The sequence below is a fragment of the Chelonia mydas genome, chromosome 1 (genome assembly GCF_015237465.2).
Source record: "Chelonia mydas isolate rCheMyd1 chromosome 1, rCheMyd1.pri.v2, whole genome shotgun sequence".
In the NCBI taxonomy this organism is placed as follows: Eukaryota; Metazoa; Chordata; order Testudines; family Cheloniidae; genus Chelonia; species Chelonia mydas.
In genome coordinates, this window is record NC_057849.1 from 155,592,687 (window position 1) to 155,615,210 (window position 22,524).

The 22,524-nt window shown below is 39.6% G+C and overlaps 1 protein-coding gene across 9 annotated transcripts in view; it reads left to right on the plus strand.

Moving 5' to 3' along the window:
• Positions 1-18,856, plus strand: part of ZBTB21 (zinc finger and BTB domain containing 21) — a 45,125-nt gene extending 26,269 nt beyond the window's left edge. For 5 of the 9 annotated variants that reach the window (XM_027826838.3, XM_037903547.2, XM_037903531.2 and 2 more), the window contains one exon: positions 242-8,943. In XM_027826838.3, coding sequence (XP_027682639.2) covers positions 255-3,422 — 3,168 coding nt within the window. In that variant the 5' untranslated portion in view covers positions 242-254 and the 3' untranslated portion in view covers positions 3,423-8,943. Of the gene's footprint in view, positions 1-241; positions 8,944-15,748; positions 15,805-18,548 lie in introns of those variants that run through there. The other 4 variants (XR_006287937.1, XR_006287938.1, XR_006287936.1 and 1 more) reach the window with 2 other exon arrangements.
• Positions 18,857-22,524: the final 3,668 nt, after the last annotated feature.

Consider the following 22,524-nt stretch of genomic DNA (forward strand, 5'->3'; position numbering starts at 1 on the left):
TGGAAAAGCAGAATCACAAATTGCTTTTTTTTCATGCCTGTGTATCTATTAGAGTTATGAATTCAGATTGCTTTTGTTCTTTTAATTCACATGCATAGCCCCAAAACTTAAAATTCTTTAATGTTAATGAAAAAATAGCTATGTGGGCTATAATCAGAAACTAAGCCGTTATATAGGTTCATGTTATATTTAAAAAGTGTGTGTAAAACAGACCATAACTATCTTTATTTTCGTTTTTCAGATAAATCCAAATCATGGAGGGGCTCTTGCATTACATAAACCCAGCACATGCCATTTCTCTCTTAAGTGCTTTGAATGAGGAACGTCTAAAAGGACAGCTATGCGATGTTCTTCTAATAGTGGGAGACCAAAAATTTAGAGCTCATAAAAATGTTCTGGCTGCCAGCAGTGAATACTTCCAGACTCTCTTCACAAATAAAGAGAATGAGTCCCAATCAGTGTTTCAGCTTGACTTCTGTGAACCAGATGCTTTTGATAATGTATTAAACTACATTTACTCTTCGTCTTTGTTTGTTGAGAAAAGCAGTCTCGCAGCTGTTCAAGAATTGGGCTACAGCCTTGGCATTTCCTTTCTTACTAACATTGTTTCTAAGAGTCCTCAAGCTCCTTTTCCAGCATGTCCCATTAAAAAAATATTGTTTCAAGAAGAAGATGAAAGCAGTTCTCAGAAGAGAAGTGTCATTGTTTGTCAGAGCAGAAATGAAGCACAAGTTAAAAATGTCAGTCAAACACATGATTTAAGCCATAGCTCTAAGCCCTCACACTCCATTGCCATCAAAACAAACAATAGACCACAAGTAACAAAACCAATTGAACCACTTCACAGTTTATCATTAAGTGACAGGAGGTGGCTAAAAGACAGTCCTGTGAGCTACACCAAACTTCATGAACCTTCTGGAACTGTGGATGACCAAAGTAGTAGTGGCTTGGTAAAGAGGAATACAGTATTGCCACAAAAGCCTTTATCTGAGAAAGAAACTTCATGTGATGAGCCAGGAGTGAGTGGTCAGCTTCTAAGAGGAAAAGCTGTAGAGATGTCATTAAAAAGACCACGTCCTCCAATCTTATCTCTGCATGCTTCATCAGAATCTACATTTTTGTTGCAAGAGACAGGAAAAGGAAATGGTCAAGGAGAAGATAGGAATTTGCTATACTACTCAAAATTAGGACTAGTGGTTCCATCTAGTGGATCAGGTCCTGAAAACCAAAGTATTGACCGGAGTGGCCCACTTGTAAAAAGTCTCCTTCGAAGGTCATTGTCCATGGATAGTCAGGTTCCTATTTATTCATCTTCTATTGATTTAAAAGCTTCACGTGGATCATCATTGGTGACTAGTGACTCACAGGGAAAAACGTTTAATGTTATATCTCAAAAGTCATCCTTGAAAGAGTCTTCAGAAAAGGCTGTCCTAGATGACAAGACACAGGTAATGCACCCACACCGCCTTAGGTCCTTTAGTGCCTCTCAGTCAACTGATAGGGAGGTAGCTTCTCCTCTAACTGATGTACGAATAAAAACTGAACCTAGCAGCCCGCTTTCAGAGCCTTCTGAAATAATAAGAGTTACAGTAGGAGATGCTTCAACATCTGCCAGTAAAGACTTTCCTTTTAAAACTGAGGATGATAATAGGGATATGAATAGACTTCCAGCAAAAAGGAGGTTTCAAGCAGATAGAAGGCTACCATTTAAAAAATTGAAAGTGAATGAGCATGGTTCTCCTGGGTCAGAGGATAATTTTGAGGAAAGTTCAAGTCCTACGCGTCTTGATGCTGACTTTCCAGATTCTGATGTCAGTAAAGATGAATACAGTGAATTGGAAGAAGTGAGACCAAACAAAAAGTTTAAATGCAAGCACTGCCTTAAGATTTTCAGATCTACAGCAGGCCTTCACCGTCATGTTAATATGTATCATAATCCAGAGAAACCATATGCTTGTGATATATGCCACAAGAGATTTCACACAAACTTCAAAGTATGGACTCATTGCCAGACACAGCATGGAATTGTGAAAAATCCCTCACCTGCTTCCAGTTCACATGCTGTCTTGGATGAAAAATTCCAAAGAAAATTAATTGATATTGTGAGAGAGAGAGAGATTAAAAAAGCACTGATTGTTAAACTACGACGTGGCAAACAAGGTTTTCAGGGACAGTCCAGTTCACAAGCACAGCAAGTCATCAAAAGGAACTTAAGATCAAGATCCAAAGGAGCCTACATTTGTACCTACTGTGGGAAAGCTTATCGTTTTCTCTCTCAATTTAAACAGCACATAAAAATGCATCCAGGGGAAAAACCAATTGGAGGAAATAAGGCTTCTAAGCAAAAAGAGCACATTCATATTGCAAGTCCAGTTGAAAACAAAGAGGTCTATCAGTGTCGTCTTTGTAATGCTAAGCTCTCCTCTCTTATTGAACAGGGAAATCATGAGCGACTTTGTAGAAATGCAACAGTCTGTCCTTATTGCAGCCTTAGATTTTCTTCTCCAGAGCTGAAGCATGAACATGAAAGCAAGTGTGAATATAAGAAGCTCACTTGTCTTGAGTGTATGCGCACTTTTAAATCCTCCTTTAGTATTTGGCGTCATCAAGTTGAAGTTCACAATCAAAATACCATGGCCCCAACAGAGAATTTTTCTTTACCTATTCTTGATCACAATGGTGAAATAACTAATGCTTCAAGATTGCATTCTCAATCAGAATCTAATAAAATGAACAATTTTGTTACTGCAAAGGAAGATGGAGTATTCAGTGATTCTTCAGAACAAATTAATTTTGATTCTGAAGATTCTTCATGCCTCCCTGAAGATCTAAGTGTTTCCAAACAGTTTAAAATTCACGTAAAAGAAGAGCCTGCAGACGATATAGAGGATGAGGTCACTGAAACCAACAGAGAAGCTAAGGAAGTAGCTTCTAATAAAGTCACTGGCTTGTGGCCCTGTGAAAAATGTGGAAAAATTTTTACTGTACACAAGCAGTTGGAGCGTCACCAGGAGCTTTTGTGCTCTGTAAAACCATTTATTTGTCATGTGTGCAACAAGGCCTTCCGGACCAACTTCCGTCTGTGGAGCCACTTCCAGTCTCATATGTCACAGGCTGCAGAGGAATCAGTGAATAAAGATCCTGAGATATGTCCACCAGCTAACTCCCCATCACCACCACCTCTGCCTCCACCCCCACCTCTACCCAAAATCCAGCCCTTAGAGCCTGATAGTCCTACAGGTTTGTCTGAGAGCCCAACTACTACTGAGAAATTATTTGTTCCACAAGAATCGGACACGCTCTTTTATCATGCTCCACCACTTTCAGCAATCACATTCAAAAGACAATATATGTGTAAACTTTGTCACAGGACATTCAAGACTGCATTTAGTCTTTGGAGCCATGAACAGACACACAATTAGTTAGAGATCTTCAACAGGTAGTTTAAAAAGCTGGTTAAATGGAGACCGTTTCCAGGATATTTCAGAAGTATGCCATATAAACTAGAAATCTAAGGGGACAAGAACCATCAAAAAAGTAAAGATGGATTTATGATGCTGCTTGGATTTGAAGATTAAGGTAAACTAACTTTGATGTTAGTAGATAGAAATTTGTATAATTTAAAGTACTGTTGTCTGGGATCTTATAGTAACAGTATAATTTAATTTCATTAACATTGAAATCCGATCACATCTTGATTGTATGCATGGATCCTCATCCGGTGGTGTCAATATATATATATAAATATACATTAAAAACAAAAAAGGAACAAAAATGTGGATTCTAACTGTGAGTTTATAGTGGTGTTATACTGTAACCAGCTTCTTGTTTTGAGTATAATGAACACCTGAGCTCCCTATAAATATTAGCCCTGCACTTGAAGTTAAGAAAGAAGTGGATGGAATATTTTTCTTTAGTAATCTAGATTTTAGTAATATTTTAGCAATAACAAATAAACCTCAAGTTTGAGTTATCCTGACACTTATTGGGAATTAATGTTGTTGTTTTTTTTAATGGTAATGTGGAATTGTTTTGTTCTTATATGGAACTTGTGCAAAATACAATAGAATCTAAGATCAGCAATATTAATACTTGGATTTTATATATAAAGGAGCAGCAAGCCTGCTTTCAGCCATTTAAATAGAAGCTTCTAAGGAAGACTCTGGAAAAAAATGTATGCTGCTTTATAGAACGCCCCAAAGGCTAATTTACTGTACGTATTTCAGTAACTACAAGCATTGTAATAAAGCAGCACTTATAATGCAAACAACAGTACTGTTTATAAATATGAACTAACATTGAATGGATGTCAGACAATTCACAATTTTGTTTCCTCTGGTTTGTACTGTTGTGTGTAATTCTAAGTACAATAGAATGTATGACTATATTACTTCGAATAGCAGAAGCTTGTAGGGGGAAGGGGTTGTGAAATAAACTCCTGTGTGTGGCAGTAAATATGGCCATTAGCACAAAGATATGTTTTTTTTAAAAAAATTAAATGTAAATATTTATATAGACACCTGTATAAATGAATAAAATATGTATTTAAATTTTGTATTAAACATACATATCCGGTTCAAAGCAGAGGAAAAAGCACCACACTACAATCATCAGATTTTGTAAATACAGTGTATAGAATATTTGTTTCTTTTCTGACACTTTCTGTTGTTTGTGATACTTTGTGTTAGAAGTGTTAATTTGGGTTTGTTTAAGATCATGGTAATAATGGTTAAAAATAGTCACAATTGGAATAGTTGGAATCATTAGTATGCTATATTTGCCAGAAGCTAAGGCAAGGGTCCAGAATTAGTTTTCCACCTGCTTTTGACAATGTGCTTCTCTTGTTTAGGAGCTCAGAGTTAAAACCATCTTTCTGCTGCTGGTTTTTTAAATTTAATTGAGTGGAATGGATTAGAATAAACCGTGAGAATGTAAATGGATGAAATACTTGACAGTCCATTTTGGATCCAGGCTACCGTCAGATGGGAAAAGAAAGTATTGCATTCAGTACTGTGTAATTAGGTCCCAGACCTGCTTTCACTAGAGTCAACAGGAGTTTTGTTGCAGACTTCAGTGGGAGCAGGATCAAGCCCTTAATCCTATAAGGTTCTGATACTGTGTTCCTTCAGCATCCAGAATTCCCACAGAAGTCACAAGGAATGTAGGCTGAGTCCCAAAATGTAAAGGTGTGGACAACAATAATGATAATCAGGACCAATGGGCCTGATTCAGCAAGATTGAGCATGGGTGCCTAACTTTAAGCTGCTGGGTAGGTCTGTTGACTTCAGTGGGTGGTTAGTTAGGCATGTACTTAGATACCTTGCTCAATCAAAGTCCATATTTGCCATCATTTGTTTTGTTTGTTTTAAAACAGCACTTTATTTTCATTGGGAAGTTCAGCTTAAAAGGATGGCACAATATGACCCTCAGACTTTCTGCTACCAGCAAACTGCAATAATTAGCTACAAAGTCTTTTGCTACAACATGGTGGATAAAAAAAATCTAAAACTGCTACTAAACACACTAACACCTACCTATAGGTGTTTTTCCTTATTCCAGATGAATTATGTGAAAATATGATTACACTAATAATCTGAAAATATTTTTAGATGAAAACTGCAATCGAAACTACAGTTAGACTAGATGACCCTTGAGGTCCCTGCTAACCCTATGATTCTATGAAACAAGGTTCCTATGTAAACTTTTATAGGTGACACTTCCGGATGTGACTCCTTTTTTTAATTCCAACTAACAAAACTAAACCATTTAATGAAAAGAAATAATTTCAGTGTAAAATAATAATTACTCAACCTTGTTTATTAAACAAAAGCAAGATGAAATAAAGCCATGTTAAATATATTTAGCACAGCTAAATAATTGTTTTGTGTTTACATTAAATGTCTTTTAGGAGAAGAAATCTATGTGGACAAAATGTGAAAGCAAGGTATTAAAATTGGTGCCTAAGTTTTCACCATTGATTCCTGTACAAAACAGCATGATATTTCCTTTTTAGTTTGTTGACAGTCTGTACCTAGCCTTCTAAGAATGAGTATACCCTTCTAAGAGAAAATATGATGACCAGTTCAGCTATCAAATAACCATAATTTTCAACTGAAGCACTTCTTTGATGCATTTTTGGTATATACTAAGATTATAAATAGCACACATTTAACAACCTTGTGCTACATTTTGAAGAAGTCTTGATTTTTTTTCCCCAAGTGTAATATATATTGTAAAAATCAGAAAAAAAGTGGATATAACTAGTTTCCTTTTTAAGTTTGTTAGATTATTTTTAAAAAAGTTTGTTTTTAATTTTGAGCATGTTCTGTGTTTTGTTTTGTTTTTAAAATTAGTTCCTGTTTGTTGTCCAATAAAGGAATACAGGATCTCTAAATAAAGTTTTAAATATGAGATATTTATACATCAATTCTGGTTTTCTATTAGCTTTTATACAGTATCTTAAAAAGCCCTGAGACAGAAGTGTTTACTTTGGAGGATATGGATAAATATTCTTCTACTCCATGTAATTTTAATATATGTTAGAAAAGTTAAATTATGGAAGAAAGTTAGTTACAATAAAGGTCTTTTAAAGAATGTCTAGTTTGGCCATAACAAGAATAATAGGCAAATTATTGATACAAAAAACCTGTCTTCATCATATTTTGTTTAGTTTTGCAACTGTGTGAATTGGATACTAAAGGCCTTGGCTTTTTGTCTGATTATTTAACAATTGCAGAAAGTTTGTATGATTTCGCTTAAACTTTGAGGTTTTGTGCTCTTTTTCATATGGTATGACAGAAACATGCAGATGTTTTAATATATACTTTAGAATTTAATTCTTTCTTGGTTTGTTTTGTCCTCCATCAACAAAATTTGACAGAGGCTCATCCTGTTCCAACTCAAGTCAGTGACCATTCCTGTTTACTTTAGTGGGAACAGGATTGGCCTGTGAAGTTGAAGCTAGTTCATGTCGGTACTGATTCAGCTAAGCACATGCTTAAGTCTCACTGCAGTCATTGGGCCTTAAAACATGATTAACGTTAAGCATATGCTTAAGTGGTGTGCTGAATTGGGGCCATAATCAACCACTCAAAGTAAGCAATGGAAATAATTACATGTTGTGGACTTTTAAATGGTAGAAACAAAAATTGTATCAGTGAATGTTCTTCTGAATAAAGGCTACATATATAGTTAGTGTGTAATTCTGCAATTTTACCAAAATAGAAAAAGGACATGAAATGGTATTGCTGCTCTAATTTTGTAACTTTTTTAAAAGTAAACAATAGACAGTTAAACTTCAGAGATGGCAGTTGAGTTGTCAGTCTCGTTTCAGAACACAACTATAGCCTTACAACCCTCCAGTGAACCAAAATACACAGCTGTAGGGAACCTGCTCCTGCATTCCCTCCTTAAGCAATGCTCCCATTGACATCTATGAGGGCTTTTTGCCCAAGTAGGAAGTGCAGAAGTGCAGGTTTCTTCCAGATCTGTATTGTACTCTAAGGCCTTGTCTACACTACGGGGTCGATCAATCTAAGTTACACAACTTCAGCTATGTGAATAACATAGCTGAAGTCAGTGTACTTGGATCTACTTACCGCGGGGTCCACACTACGCAATGTCAACTGGAGATGCTCTCCCGTTGACTCCCCTTGCGCTTCTCGTTCAGGTGGAGTACAGGAGTCGATGGGAGAGTGATCGGCGGTCGATTTATCAGGTCTTCACTAGACACACTAAATCGACCGCCGATGCAGCAGTCGCTACACGTCGAACCCCCGGTAAGTGCAGACAAGGCCTAAGATATTGCCTAAAACTTCTATTGACATCAGTGGAAGTTCCTCATGTGGGACAAGGGTAGAATATGGCCCTAACTCCTGAGCACTAGCAGTTATGGTGCAAATATCTGGCATGTGCCTATAAAATCTGGCATGTGCCTATACTGTCTGTTTACATTTTCTTACCAGAAGATCTAGATGAAAATCAAAGCAAGATAGATTATTTTTTTTTATGTTGTAATTAGTGAATCAGTGTTAAAAATTTTGTGTTGAACTCAGCCTGATAGTATTTGGGTTTTTGTTTTGTTTTGAAGTCCTACTGATTCTTGTTTGTTTAAAATGACTTGTGACAAAAACTGTACTATCAAGATAAACATAGTGTAAAATGTCCTTACCTGTGTTACCAATACTTGATACTAATAAAGCTAATATAATTTTTAAACCCCAGTTGTTAACATTTAAGATGTTTGGGCATGAAAATCCCAGGTAGGGATACCCTCAAACTTTGGCAATGTGTATGAAATATGGATCTGAGCTTTGTGGATCTGTTGCATTTTGCTATTCTGAGACAGTTAAAACAGACAAATCAGTTTCCCTTTCTATTTCTCATACTCTGGCACAAATATTGTGTTTGGGTTTCCACCATTGTAGCAGAGTGTTAAATTTAAAACACCCTTTAAAATATAATATTTGAAAACTTATGAATAGTTACAAAACCAAAACTTCAGAGTCTAACCTTGACAGTGTCCCTTTTAAAAACAACAAGAAAAATGGGATCATTTGTAGTGTTCGGAAAAAGTCTCCTACGCTTTGTGGAAGTTGGAATAATCCAACATAAACATGCAAACTGTAGTATTTTCCAATTTAAAGTTACATAAAATCACTTGTCATTTTAAAGTGTTATAGAATTAAGACAAATAAAAGCTGTTTTTATAATCCTGTATATCATGTAGCCATTGTATATTGATTCAGTTACATCAGTGTTGGATTTTAATTAATAGGTTTTTACTTTTTTAGGACTGAGAATTAATAGTGTAGAATAACTCTTCCTTTAATGTAATGTAAATCCATTGCTGCTTTGTATGACTTTTTCTACTGTGTGTTTTCTTTACTTAGATTTTGACTAAGAAATGTTGGAGTCCAATAAACTTACACTTGTTTCTTTTGAGTTATTGTCTCATGTTGGAATCTTTTGGCAAATTTGATATTATTTATAGTGGGGTGGGAATTTTGCTCACAAAAGGGTATGTTTCAGTCTGTATGCTTTGTATATACAGCATGACTATTTTTAGCTGGTATGACTAAGATTAAAATAATGTTTTATGTTTTTTAGTAAGTATCTTATTGAAATATTATAAAGAAGGTGAAGTGGCATAGAAAATATACTTTTACATCAACAAAACCTGTGCTTTGAGGGTAGGGTTTTCAAAAATGTCAGCACTAGCTTAATTCTGTTCCCATTGCAGTCAAAGGGAGTTGTACCATTGATCTATCTCTGCTTCCATTGAAGGCAATGGTAAAACTTAACTTCATTGGCAACAGAGTAAGGTCAACTGCGTGCTTCTAAAACTGGATTGAACTCAATGTTTTAAATATACTATTAGGGAACAATTGAGGGACCTGGTAGTGCTGCCATTGGAGTAAATAGAGTTCTTATTGCCACCACTTCCTGTATTAAAACTTCTAGGAGAGAATGCAGGGGGAGGATTTGCCTCACATAGAGAAGAATCCGTCATTGTCACAGGGGATGGGGTTTACCCACCCCGATTCTTTCACAAAATAGGTTGTGGAATCCACCATTGAGCCATGAGGATTCTTAGGCTACAGTCATCCACACAGAATCCCTCTGCCTCCACAGCTGCTCTGGCCTCCATACTCACTCTGTCTTCAAACACACGTACACAATAGCATGATTCCATCAGAGCTGCACGACCAGGGACCCCTTGTTGAAAGGGGTTCTGCAACACAGATGTTTGCTTCTGGAAAAGATCATTCAGCCCCATTGAGAGGTCTAATATCCTATGACCCACAAGTGCTAGAAAAGAAGGCTTTATACCACAGAGCGCTGGGGATCTTCCCTCTAAAGAAATACAGCACTGGTTTCTAACCCTTCTAGGTTACAAGACACCAGACTTAAAATCACAAAATGATAATACAGCAAAGCTATTTCAGATAATTTAGAGGTTTCTGATATTTTTTTTCTTTAAAAATGCTCTACTTCCAGTACTAAGATAGTTTAATTTACAAGAAGAGGGGTATGAAAAATAATACTAATACCATAAAAATAAGTTACAGATTGAGTGGACTGGAGTCTTTCTACTTCCTAACTATCTATAAAGCAAACAACGAAGCCTTAATACTGCAATTTTTGAAAATTAAACAAGATGTGACCCCCTTTCTTGATGCAGGTGTTTGGTGTGCGTGCATGACTGAACACAGCCAACAATATATTTTTTTTTAAATACCCGATTCGTGTGAACCTAACCACAGAGCAAGGTACTAGTCAGTGGAGATTAAAAATCCTCAAAGGTGCAAATTAGGGTCCCTATAATATTACCTTTCTCTTTTTCTCCATCCCCAACTGAAGGGGGAAATGTTTTATTTTACTGTTTTGAGTGTGTAGTTTATCACATGAATGAACCTGAAGTTTGGAGTATCCATTTTTTTCTCTCTTGCCAGGATGAGATTACTGTTTTCTGCTAGGCACTTCAGAGGAAGATCCTTTCCTTTGCATTGCAGCACAAGAAGAGAGCATGACCCTAACACTGCCCAAACTGAAGTGTGTGTGGTTATGAATAAAAGAAAGGCCTGATTGTATGAGGCAAAGGAAAAGTAACATACCACCCCAGTCCCCTGTACTGAGACATTGGTCTAGTGGATAGAGCCACTGGGACCTAGACATTTGGGTTCTAATTCTGGCTTTGCCACTGGCTTCCTCAGTGCCTTTGGGCAAGTGATTTCACTTATTTGTGCCTTAATTTTCCTAGCTGTAAAATGGAGATAATGATACTGACCTCTTTGGTAAAGTGCTGTATAAGAACTAGGTGATATTAGTTTGCAAATCAGGCCCCTGCTTCTACAACCATTATACAAACAGTCCCCCTGAAGTCCTTCTCCATTATTATTACTGAGGACTTAGAGATCTGCCGAGGCACTTCACAAAAAGAAGAAAAAGTCACAGTCCCTGCCCTGAAGAGTATACAGCCTAGGTTTGGCATAAGGGTCAAGAAACATATCAAAGGGGGAGGAAAGGCACAAGATCACTTAGTAAGGAATGTGCACATCTAGATGGTTAATTTTTTGATTTTTACTTTTTTGCCCTTCACTTCTCACAACTTTGCTCCACAGATGGATCAAGTAAATTGCACTTATTGCCGCATCCACAGGACATTACCAGCCACCATTTTTTAACTACAAAATGTGATGTGGCAGATATTAAAGGCCAATGCTACCTTTTGGGGATGATACCATTGTTTACGGTGGTATGTATGTACTAAAATATTCTGTGGCAAAGCAAACTTTCAAAGTATTAGCTACTAGAACAACAAATGCATCATATTTTCCCTTCTTAATTAGGTAGGTTGAAAAAATAGGTCACAGAGTACCTTAGATAGGTGGGTTCATGATATAATAAACCCCACAACCATAATCAGTATGTTGTGCTGATATTCAAGGGTATCAAATGTAGTGAGTGCTCAGAGTTGGTCCCTCTAGTCTTGTCCTTGCTTCCCTCCATGCACAATTACCTTTGAGTTTTTTAAGGTTATCTTTATTTTGTGAGTTTCAAATGGTGATATCTGGGAATGAGCTAGATCACCCTCTCCATGGTAAAATCTGGGGGAGGAGACTGAAGGGAAGGAAATTTCCACAAGGAACCCCTACTGAAATTTCTCCAACATTGCCCCATTAGAGGGGCAAGGCTTGCTTCTTACAGAACAGGTTTTGAAACCTACCCAGAAACCCTTCAGCTTCCCAAGCATCAACACCAGCTTTGATCTCTATCACTCTGGCAACATGACTCTAATGAAGCTGCACTAGTGGGGCCTCCTTCTAGCCACAGGTGCCCCAGAATCCCTAATAAAGGTCCTCAACCTCAGTCCTCAAGTCCCCCCAGAGCACCCTGTGTGGGGTACAGGGGATGGTGGAAGGGAGAGTGCTTACTCCACCTTCAAGAGGGGAGAGGAGAGATCTGCATGTGGAGGTTCCTCTGGCTGCAAATGTAGGGACTTGAATTGCACCCCAATGTAATTAAACTTGTGCAGTTTTGCCATTGCTGAGTACTGGCCTGGTTCTTCACTGAACCTGACAGCCAGAATGGCACAAGCAGGAAATTATGTCTTTTCTGATTTTATTCAGACCCTTTGTTTCAGGAGAAATTTGAATGGGACAAATAGAAAGAAGCAAGTGCAATTAAGAAAGAAAAGAAAAGCGTAAAGAATAGCTCGAAGTCAAGAAAAGTCTCATCCTTAACAGAGGCATAATAGATTCCAAAAATAATTTCATAGGTCTGCAAGAGGATACTGTTCTGAAAGATATGCGTAAACTTAACTACAGGGAGAAAAAAGCAACTTTATCCCATAAACCACAATAGGGGACTCGGTGGCTAGTGGTAGTAGCTGCAGTTCACGGGCTCTAGGAGGAACCAGTACCCTGAGCCTGTGATGTCGCATCCACTACACCAGCTGGATGGACAAATATATTTTTTAAGAGGCTTTAACTTCTAAACAAGTTCCACATTCAAATAAAACATCAACTACTCAGGAACTGCAGGCATTGAAATTTGCTTTATGTGGTTTCACAGAATTGGAGGAAATTTCCACAGGAATTTTATGAAAACCATCCAGCTGTACCCTCACTCTCTTCTGCTCTAGTTTTTACTTCATTCACCAGGCCACTTTACCAATGTGCTTTAATCTTGTTCTGGAAGGATAACAGTGCAGACTGAGCAGATAGCTGTGTTTCTGTGTTAGTTTGGTCCTTGGCCTCCTTGCTTAGACTGCCAAGAAGTGTGCCAATTATAGTGATTTTTGAGATGCAGACACCTGCCCAATAGAAAATGGACCCACAACAATTCATTCTACGCACCATGAATGATTGAATAGCCATGAAATCATCAGACCTTTCAGGCTCCTGACCTGGTCATAATTTGAACTGGTGACCTAGGGGTTGAAAACTGTTTCATTACCTATTTCCTAAGACATTCAATTCTCCTTCTATTGGAGAATGTTTAATTTTGGAGGGGAAAGAGAAGAAGAGAGAGTCAGGAGGGAAATATCTGCAAATAAGTAACAAGAGACTCACTGCCTTGATACTGATACCTCAGCAGCAGTGATTACGTAAAAGAGAAAGAAGAACAAGACTCCAGTTTAGTGTCATATGTTTTGTTTTTGCAAGGCTGTTACTAGACTAAAGCCCAGAAATCCAGACCAGTCAGCAGATCATCCTTCTTGGAATAACAACACAACGGTAACATCTGTTGTATCTAAGGAGAGAGAATAACACACATTAGGTTGATGTTCATGCCTTTTCCACATGGCATCTTCTACAGTTTAGACACCTTCCTTTTAGCAGATCTGGGTGAATAACTGATTTTACAGTTCGCTGGCAGTTCTGAAAAAAAATGGGGGGAGGGAGGAAATCAATTTGAATCTAAACAAATCCAAAATTTTCAGCAATTTGAAATAATCCATTTCAGGTCAAACAAAACATGTCATTTCAGCTGAAATGTTTTTTTGCCAGGCATTTTTAAAGGGCTCTTTTTACAGAATGGTTGGAGGAGAAGGTGCTGTGCCCCTGCGCTCCCTCATAACTCTTAGACCAGTAATTAGGGCACTCACTTTGCAGGGAGAGACTTGGGTTCAAATCCCTGCTCTGGACTATTGGCTCATCTGGGATGGGGTCACTCTCTCAATCTCTCCTGTTAAAGCTGTTTCACTACTTGAATAATCATTGGACCTAGAGAGAAAGTGTGTGCCTGAGAATGACTCTATACCACTCTATATGCATTCCCCGAGGCTGTGGGAAACCCAAAAGTTTAAGTCCCTGCTCCAATGAATAGTTAATTATTTACACAAAGTGGAAAAGCTTCAACAGGAGAGATTAAGAGAAACTCACCTCAGTATAGCCAACAACTTGGTAGGTAGGGCATTCACCTGGAAGCAGGAATTTGAACCCCTGTCCCAGGCGAGGACCCTAACCACTGGTCTAAAAGTTATAAAGGGCAGCAGCAATACCGCCTCCTCTGGCTGTTTTGTGAATTTAATCCCAATTTTCTTTTCTTGGATGAAATTATGTGGTGAATTTGTGCCAAATTCACAAATCCTTTCCACGTGACCGAAACTGCATTTTTCAGCAAGTGAAATATTTAACCCCCCAATTTTTTTTCTAAGTAACTGCTTTTGAGCCCCTGGAGCTTCTGATACCGTGAGATTGCTTGTTATTGGCAAGAGCTAGGAATTTAAGCTTCAAAGACAGTTCTATATGCCATGACAGAAGCCTCTGGTTATTGGCTCCCAGGTGGATGAAATGGGCCGTGTTGTTCAGTCTATTGACTTCCAGGAGATGCTTGGAGAGATTAAGGCATAAAAGCCTGGGAAGCCTAAAGTAGGTTTCTTTCTCAGGCTGGATCTCAATAAGCCACTGAGAAGCCACCCTAGACGTACATGAGGCATAGGTGTTCATGCCTATTTGTGCCTCCTAGCCTGAACGTTCTCAGAATGGCCAGCTCCACCTTCTGTTTAAGGCATCCTATAGAGACATATTGGAGACCAAAGATAGGCCATATTGCTTTGAATGGGAGGCAACTGGTGAGTTAATCTTAGCATGTAAAAGCCACACCTCCTGAATGCCTAAATCCAACCAGTAGGTCACCTGGGCAGTAGGCCATTTCAACTGGGGATGCAAAGCTGGTCTCAACCATCTTAGAGATAAAAGGATGCACTGGTAATGCTTTTTCACTTCTACCCATCTCTTGTAAGGTGAGCAAATCAGAATGTTTAGTCTCTACTGCTCTTTTCCATGAGGGTAATTTTGAAAATCTAGTCCATGTGTGACATTAAATAATCCCAGTCTTAAAGAGAAACTCTCCAGGGAGCATTCAGTCCATGGATGGGGACATATGGTGGAGGGAAAGGAGAAGGAGAAGACATCTTTGAGGTCTGATCCCAGTCTTTTTCCCCCCAGCAAATCATCCACCTTGGACAAAATGGAAAGGGGGAAGGGGCACAAGGGCCTGCTGAGGGGCACAAAAATACACAGATTCCTGGAAGGCACAGAGGATGGGGTAGGGTGGGGCCTCAGTCTAGGGAAAACTTTGGAGGGACTGCTTGGGATACCGAGTCCTTGAGAGGGGAACAGAGAGTCAGCATAGTTATTTCACCTGATGGTCCCCCTGTCCAATGTTCTCTGTAGGAGGGAAAACGGGATTGTCTAGCAGAGGCCTAGTTCCATGTTCTCTTTTCTTTGTTATCCTCCCTGTGATTCTTCTGGGGAACCAACTGCAAGAGAATCCTGATGTAGAGGGGCCAAAGTCAAAAATCTTCATCTCCAGGCTGAGTGCCTTCTGTCTAATAGAAAGGACACACTCTGCGTCTGCACTACTGGCAGCCACTTCTCAGGAAATTGCACTGTGACATTATGTCTAATTTGCTGTATCCTAAAACCACTAAATCTCTGTTGATATTAATGCTTTACAGAGTTCTCCTTCCCTTGAGTATCTCTGTTTGGGATCATTGTTGGCAATGCTTTTATTTTGTCAAGTTGAATCATGTTCCTTATCCTTCTGTTATTTCTGTCCTCGATGGCATATTGTACTTCTCTCACTGTGCCGATTTAGTTAACATGCTGTTTATTCCCTCTTCCAGTTTACTATAGCTTTTAAATAAGAATTGCAGTAACACCTATCCCTGTGGAACCCCACTAGACAGCTTCTCCAACTCAGTATAGTGACATTTATAAATACCCTTTATTTACAGCCCTTCAGCTACTTTCTGATCCACATTGAAGTCTTCCTATCCAACCTCATCAAAGAGTCAGTTGTGTGAATATAAAATGCTGTATAAAATGTATAAAATGCTTTATAAAAATTCAAGTATACGTCAAATCCAGACGTCCCCTGTGAGGATGTGTAAGTTAGAGCAGTTTGTACTCGGACTCTCCCTAGATCTTCTTATACCCACTCCATTCTTGTGTAAGGGAATCTGAGTTGGTCCATATTAAGAAGTCAGAAGAAAATGTAAATTAGAATAAGGTCTACTGTAATTTACAACCTGTGAATATCAGTTCCTCAGTGTGTAAATATCACCAACTTAAACTCCTTTATACTCAGGTGGAGCAGAGGTAACTAGGTCTTGGAGAGTCTAAACTGAGTGTCAGAGGGTGTAAAGTATACCACGTGGAAGAGTGAACTCTGCTAGAGCATGCCCTCGTGGCTGGGTGTGGCATGGCAGTTCTCTCCTGTGTAGCACCCCTTACCGACTGTCACGGGTCCTGCAGTGATGGCCTCTTCTCATGAGTCGGCCCTCCAGCTGAGTCATGTTTTAGTCCCATCCAGGGTAACAGAAAGTCTAACTGAACAAATAAGAGTCCAGTGTCCAACAGAAGGTCTTCAGCTCTCCACTCTGAGCCCTGTGGTCCTTATATCCCTTCTCTCAGGGCTTTCAACTGTCCTTATCCCCTTCTTGGGGTGGGAAGGCTTCACAGGCCCCAAGCCCACCCTCTGCACTGGGTTCCAGTCCAGGGACTCAATAACCAGCAATCAAAGTCTGCTCCTTCTGACTCCTTGCTGCTGCCTTCTAGGACTTCTGCCTACCATAGTCTGTCAGCACGCCTCTCCCACAGAACTCTCTAAGTTCACCCTTCTTTCAGGGCCAGAACTCACAGGACTCTCCCCCTGGAATTCCCCCAACAAATCCCAAACCAAAAGTATAACTAAACCCAGCTTCTGCCCTCCATGAGTTTGACCTTTCATACCTCTTACGTTTCCCTTATATAGTTCCTGAGTTAAATACCTCCCAGGGCTCTCTCCCTGGAAGTCCTGATCCTGCCCTTTTATCAGGACTCCTCACCAACACAACCTGCTCCATCCCCAGGGTTGCTTCATCTCTTTTGTGCCAGACTTCCCTATTCCAGAGAGGATCTCAGGGCCAACTGTCCCCCTGGCCTTCCTTCTTCATCCTCCTGGTCTCTCTAGTTCCAGAGAGTGATTGCAGAGTTTCTCCCTGCAGCTCCTTTCCTTGTCTTTGTTTTTTTTAACAGAGCAGCCTCGTTACATGAGGCTATGACCATAACTTTCTTCATTCATTTTTAGCCATGTTGTTAATATCCTTTCATTCAGTCTAGTATTCTTCAGGAAACACAGCAAAGCACTGTTTCATTTTCCTGACGTTCTCATTGGTCCTTTTAGGGAAATATCTTTGATTTCAAGTCAACTAAATTTTTTGTAAAGAAACTTTCTTTCCATAGAATATTGCCCACAATGCCATAGAACATGATCAACAGTTTTTTTGGTTTTGCACGCAATACACAGCACATCTTTATGTCTCTTTAACACAATTAACTTAGTAGGTCATTGTGCATTAAATATTAACACTAAAAATGACCACTTCTTTTTTTGTACCCTGACTGTGGAGTATAGTATTATCTTCTGTTTCTGAGCATACATCATAAAAACTTCATCCTTTTGTTTTCTTAGTCCATTGTTCTTGCCATTCCTTTCCAAGCTCCTTCATGACTACACTTTAAAATTCTTGTCTGCTTAAGAGTTTCTTGATACCCACCTTCTCATTTTTAGAGCTTGTTTTGCTTCTTTGTCATCTGTCTCATTTCCAGATATTCCAATATACACAAGAATCCATGCTATTGTTACACAGATACCTTCTTGGTTTAATTCTGTAGTTAGGAACATTATTTCACTTATGACATTTCTGCTTTCCAAAATACCTGTTCCAATTGTCATAATGCCTGACAAGGAATCAGATAAAATGACAGCTGCAGCTGATTGCATATCTCTTATCCAGGTTAGTGCCAACATTTTCCCCATTAGTTCAGCCATGAGAATGGTCATATAATTCAATATCCTTGTAGATTTCTGGATTCCAAGACTAGGAACACAGAAAGCTGTTCCCACTCTACTTGCGCTGTCATCTTTTGATCCATAGAATCTGGATTGACTTGGTAAAGCTGGCCCCATTTTCATAAATAGATTCAGAAATGTCACTGATCATAATGTAAGATTTTTTTTCTTTCCTTCGTTTTTTCATACAATTCCAACTCCACAAATGGGGGTTTAATTGTCAAGCTCTAATTTGGTTTCCCATGATTAAAAATTTGTAGTTCTCTCAATTTTTTGTTACATGTGTCCTTTATCCATTTTTGACCCTGATAGTACCTTCTTTCTGCTTCAGATTTCCTTTCTTTATACTAACTACCGAGCTCCTTCCCCAGCTGTGACTCAAGTTTAGTTGGGCCTGGCCAGCCTTCCAGGTGCAACCAGATGGGTTGATTGGCCTATCAGCCCCATATTCACCCATTCAGAGCTTGTGTGGGGTACAAAGACTGTCACACTCCATTTTATTCATAGTCCTCCATCTATTGTTTTCCCTTCTTACTTTCTGTTCATTTTTCTGTCAAAAAAACAACAAAATCAGTCCAATGTGTCTGGCTTGATTTAGTTTTTATAAACACATGATGTGATACTAAAGTCTGAAAAACACACTGTTTTTGCACTACAATCATATAAATTATAAGTAATTGCAACAGAAACGTTTTCCCCAGATCCTGCATCACCATGTACTGATACCAAAGAAACAATCAGCAGTTCTAAATCAGATGCATGCCGGCAGTCGTTCAGTTGGAACTGTCCACAAACTTAGGACCACTTAGCCGCAGATTGTTTACCCAGATGTGGGAGAGTGAGAAATGGATAGCCCTGCTCCTGCAGAAAGAAGTGAATTGTTTTCATGTGGTGAAATGATAAGAAGCTTCTGAAAATAACTGATGAAATAGCAATTTTTTTCGATGAACACAAAGATCAATAAATTATTTTGCCAGTAGTTTTATACTTGTCTATTTTATTTATTCCAAGCTACAGTGGGTCCAATCCTGTATTCATTTGCATTCATGACTTCAAAGAGAATTATGGACACATAAGATTGTTTGGCACTGCAGTTTGGCACTGCACATTGAGTCCAGTGTTGTTAGTGGTACATTTTGAGATATGGCTTTGCAGCTCTGCATTGAAGAATATGGAATTATGATTTGACAAAGTTAAATATCATGATTGATCTATTTTGAAAACACATCCCATTTGTCAACAATGATATTTATGGGGCATAACTGGTTTATTTTGGGATATCATTTTGGACCATACATGTATTACAAATCTGATACTGTAGCAAAACTAAAAGACCAATTTTCTGACCTAGTGGGATGCTCCCGAGAGCCACTGGTGCATAACCTATTTGAGAGATGTGAGTATTTGGGAGCAGATGCCAAAGAAAAACTGAATGACATCCATATGAAAATTTCATTGAGGTGGAAATGCTTTAATTTTTATATGAGCAAAAGCAGAGTAGGACAGATCAGATATCTACTGACAAAAAGGAAAGAGGGAGTAGTATTGTGGCGGTTCAATGACAAGACAGAACACAGCTTTTAGCAAGCAAGTGGCTGGTCTCTGCTAACAGGCTTCTCCCTGTCAGCTTTCCACCTTCTCCTTTATTCTCTCTCTCCCCCCGCGCATTACATTCTCCAACAGATAAAAGGAATACACTGGCTTTGTTTAACATTCTTATTTACCAATTTCTATCTACCGCATTCCTTGCTCTCAGGCCTTGAGCCCAGTCCTGGGAGGCTTCCCACGGTTCATGTCATCTTTGCGAGATTCCAAGGTTGATGCCCTTGAAAGGAGCTGTGTGTGCACAGGTCCAGCACAACACTCCGGGTGTGCCCTGAATGTTGCCAAGCGCATAAACCCTTTATGAATCCTACATAGTATGGTCAAAGTGATGAGCTGGGGAAATTAACTTTGCAGCACCATTTAGAATAGATATAAGTAGAGCAAGAGTGCATTTGTCAAGGTTAGAGAAGAGGATGTTGCAATAATTGAGATGTGAAATGATGAGTGTCTGTATGAGAGTTTTAGCTGTGTGGATGGACTGGAAAAGCCCTGTTTTAGAGATGCTGTGCAGGCAGAATGAGCAAGCTGTACATAAATCCTAAAGATGAGGACCAAGAGAGAGGTCTGAGTCAAAGATGATGCCCAGGTTTCAGGCCTGAGGGACAGTCAGGATGGTGATGTTGTCCACAATGGTTGAGAAAGGAGATAGCTGGGAGGGCTTGGGGGAAAGAGATTAAAAGTTACATTTTGGCCATGGTGACTTTAAACTGGCTGGCCAGCCACAAGAAGAGACCAGAAAAACGAGCCAAGATTTTACTTTGGACAGAAGGAGGCGAATCTGAAGTAGAGGGGTAGATCTGTGAATTGTCAGCATTGAGATATGGTAACTGAATTTGCGTTTGCAGCTGAAATTACCCAGAAAGAAGACATAGAGGGATAAGAGAAGGGAACCAAGGACAGAGCCTTTTGGAAACCCCTCAGAAAGCTGGAGGGGAAGGAGGATGAAGAGGATCCTCTGAAAGACGCTCTGAAGGAGTAATTAGAGAGGTACGGCAACAACCGGGAGAGGACAGAGGCACAGAAGCCATAGGGGGACAAAGTTTGACAAAGAAGAGCATGATCGACAGTGCTGAAGGTGCCTGACAGGTCAAGGAGGATGAGACTGGAGTACTGATTCTGAGCTTTAGCTAGAAAGCGATTAGCAGTCATTAGAGGCTTTTGTGAGAAACATTTCAGTGGAGTGCAAGAGCCAGAAGCTGGACTGGAGCAGGGTCTAGGATGGAATGGGTGGAGAGAAATTCCTGATAGCAATTGTAGATAATGTGTCAATGTTCTTAGAAATGGAGGGAAGAAGGGGGCTGGGATAGTAATTGAAGAAGGTAAGTGGGGGTCAAGGGAGGTTTTTAAGTTGGGAGAGACTAAGGCACGTTTGTATTGTGAAAGGGAAGAACCAGAGGAGAGAGAGTTTGAGGACAAGGGTAGTATAAAAAATGAGGGCCAGCATGAGGGAAGTGAGGAGGTGGGATGGGATGGGGTCATAGGAGCTGTAGTCACCAAAGATAAATGTGGGAGATTATGAGGAGAGGAAGTGAAAGAGCCAGGAGTCAAAATCAGATAGAAAGGCTGATGGGGAGGAGTTGGGTGGATGGTTGATAACAGCAGCATTGAATGGGAGAGGAGAGAAGAGTTGGATGCAGTGCTCTTCAAAAGAGAAGAAGAGTGGGAAGGGGCGGAGGAAGGAGGTGAGAGTGGTTGGAATGGGAGAGGAGAAACCCAACATGCCCACCAGCATCTGATCTAGGGCAGGGAGTGTGAGAGGAGAAATCTCCATAAGAGTTTATTTCCAGGTTATAATTAATTGGGCTTTTGTCGCTAATATGTCAGTTCAAATACTTAAATAAATTCTTCCTTGGGAAGAGGTACCCACCTTTAGACTTGAGCTTGCTGATCAAAGCCAAGCGTGCATGTTGTTTGATTGATATGTTCCACAAGAACAAATGGATATAATCTAGCCATCAACAAGTTTAGGCTTGAAATTAGGCGAAGGTTTCTAACCATCAGAGGGATGAAGTTGTGGAACAGCCTTCCAAGGGGAGCAGTGGGGGCAAAAAACCTAACTGGCTTCAAGACTGAGCTTGACAAGTTTATGGAGGGGTTGATATGATGAGACTGCCTACAATGCCATGTAGCTGATCTGCAACCGCTAGCGGCAAATATCCCCAATGGCCGGTGATGGGACACTAGATGGGGAGGGCTCTGAGTTATTACAGAGAATTCTTTCCCAGCTGTCGGGCTGGTGGGGCTTGCCCACGTGCTCAGGGTCTTACTGATCGCCATATTTGGGGTTGGAAAGGAATCTACCCCAGGTCAGATTGGCAGAGACACTGGGGGAGCGGTTGTTTTCTTCTGCAGCATGGGGTCACTTGCAGGTTTAAACTAGTGTAAACGGTGGATTCTCTGTAACTTGAAGTCTTTAAACCATGATTTGAGGACTTCAGTAATCCAGCCAGAAGCTAGGGTGTCTTTTACAGGAGTGGGTGGGTGAGGTTCTGTGGCCTGCAATGTGCAGGAGGTCAGACTAGATGATCATGATGATCCCTTCTGACCTTAAAGTCTTTGAGTCTATGATACACCTGTCAGGTATGGAAACTTTCTTATACACTTATTTATATTGTCAAAGAATGCCAGAATGCTAACAAATCACTAGGAGGTTCAAATTGCTTAACATATCAGGGGGCAGTATAAACGGCAAGAGAAATGGATCTTTGATAACATCAACCAGAAAGTAATGGCTATAAACTGGTTGAGAGAAGAATAAAAAATAAACCAGAGGGCTCAGATATTTTTTGTGCAAGCTGACAGTATTGCAGACATAACTCATACTGATCAGTGCTCTAATGATTGTTCACTGCATTACTAGTTAAGACTAAGAATGCAACCTTGCATTGGGTGATGGCAACCAGGTGTGGTTCAGACAATGCTACCAAACCAGTGGCTACAGGAGGCCAAAGGTCATTGGGGGCCAGGCTACCAATGTTAGTGGAATGTTTACTTCTCATGCTCCCGCACCATGTGGCGTGAAACCCCTTTATGCGCACAGTGCCTATGGTGATAATAATTGGAATCCGCACA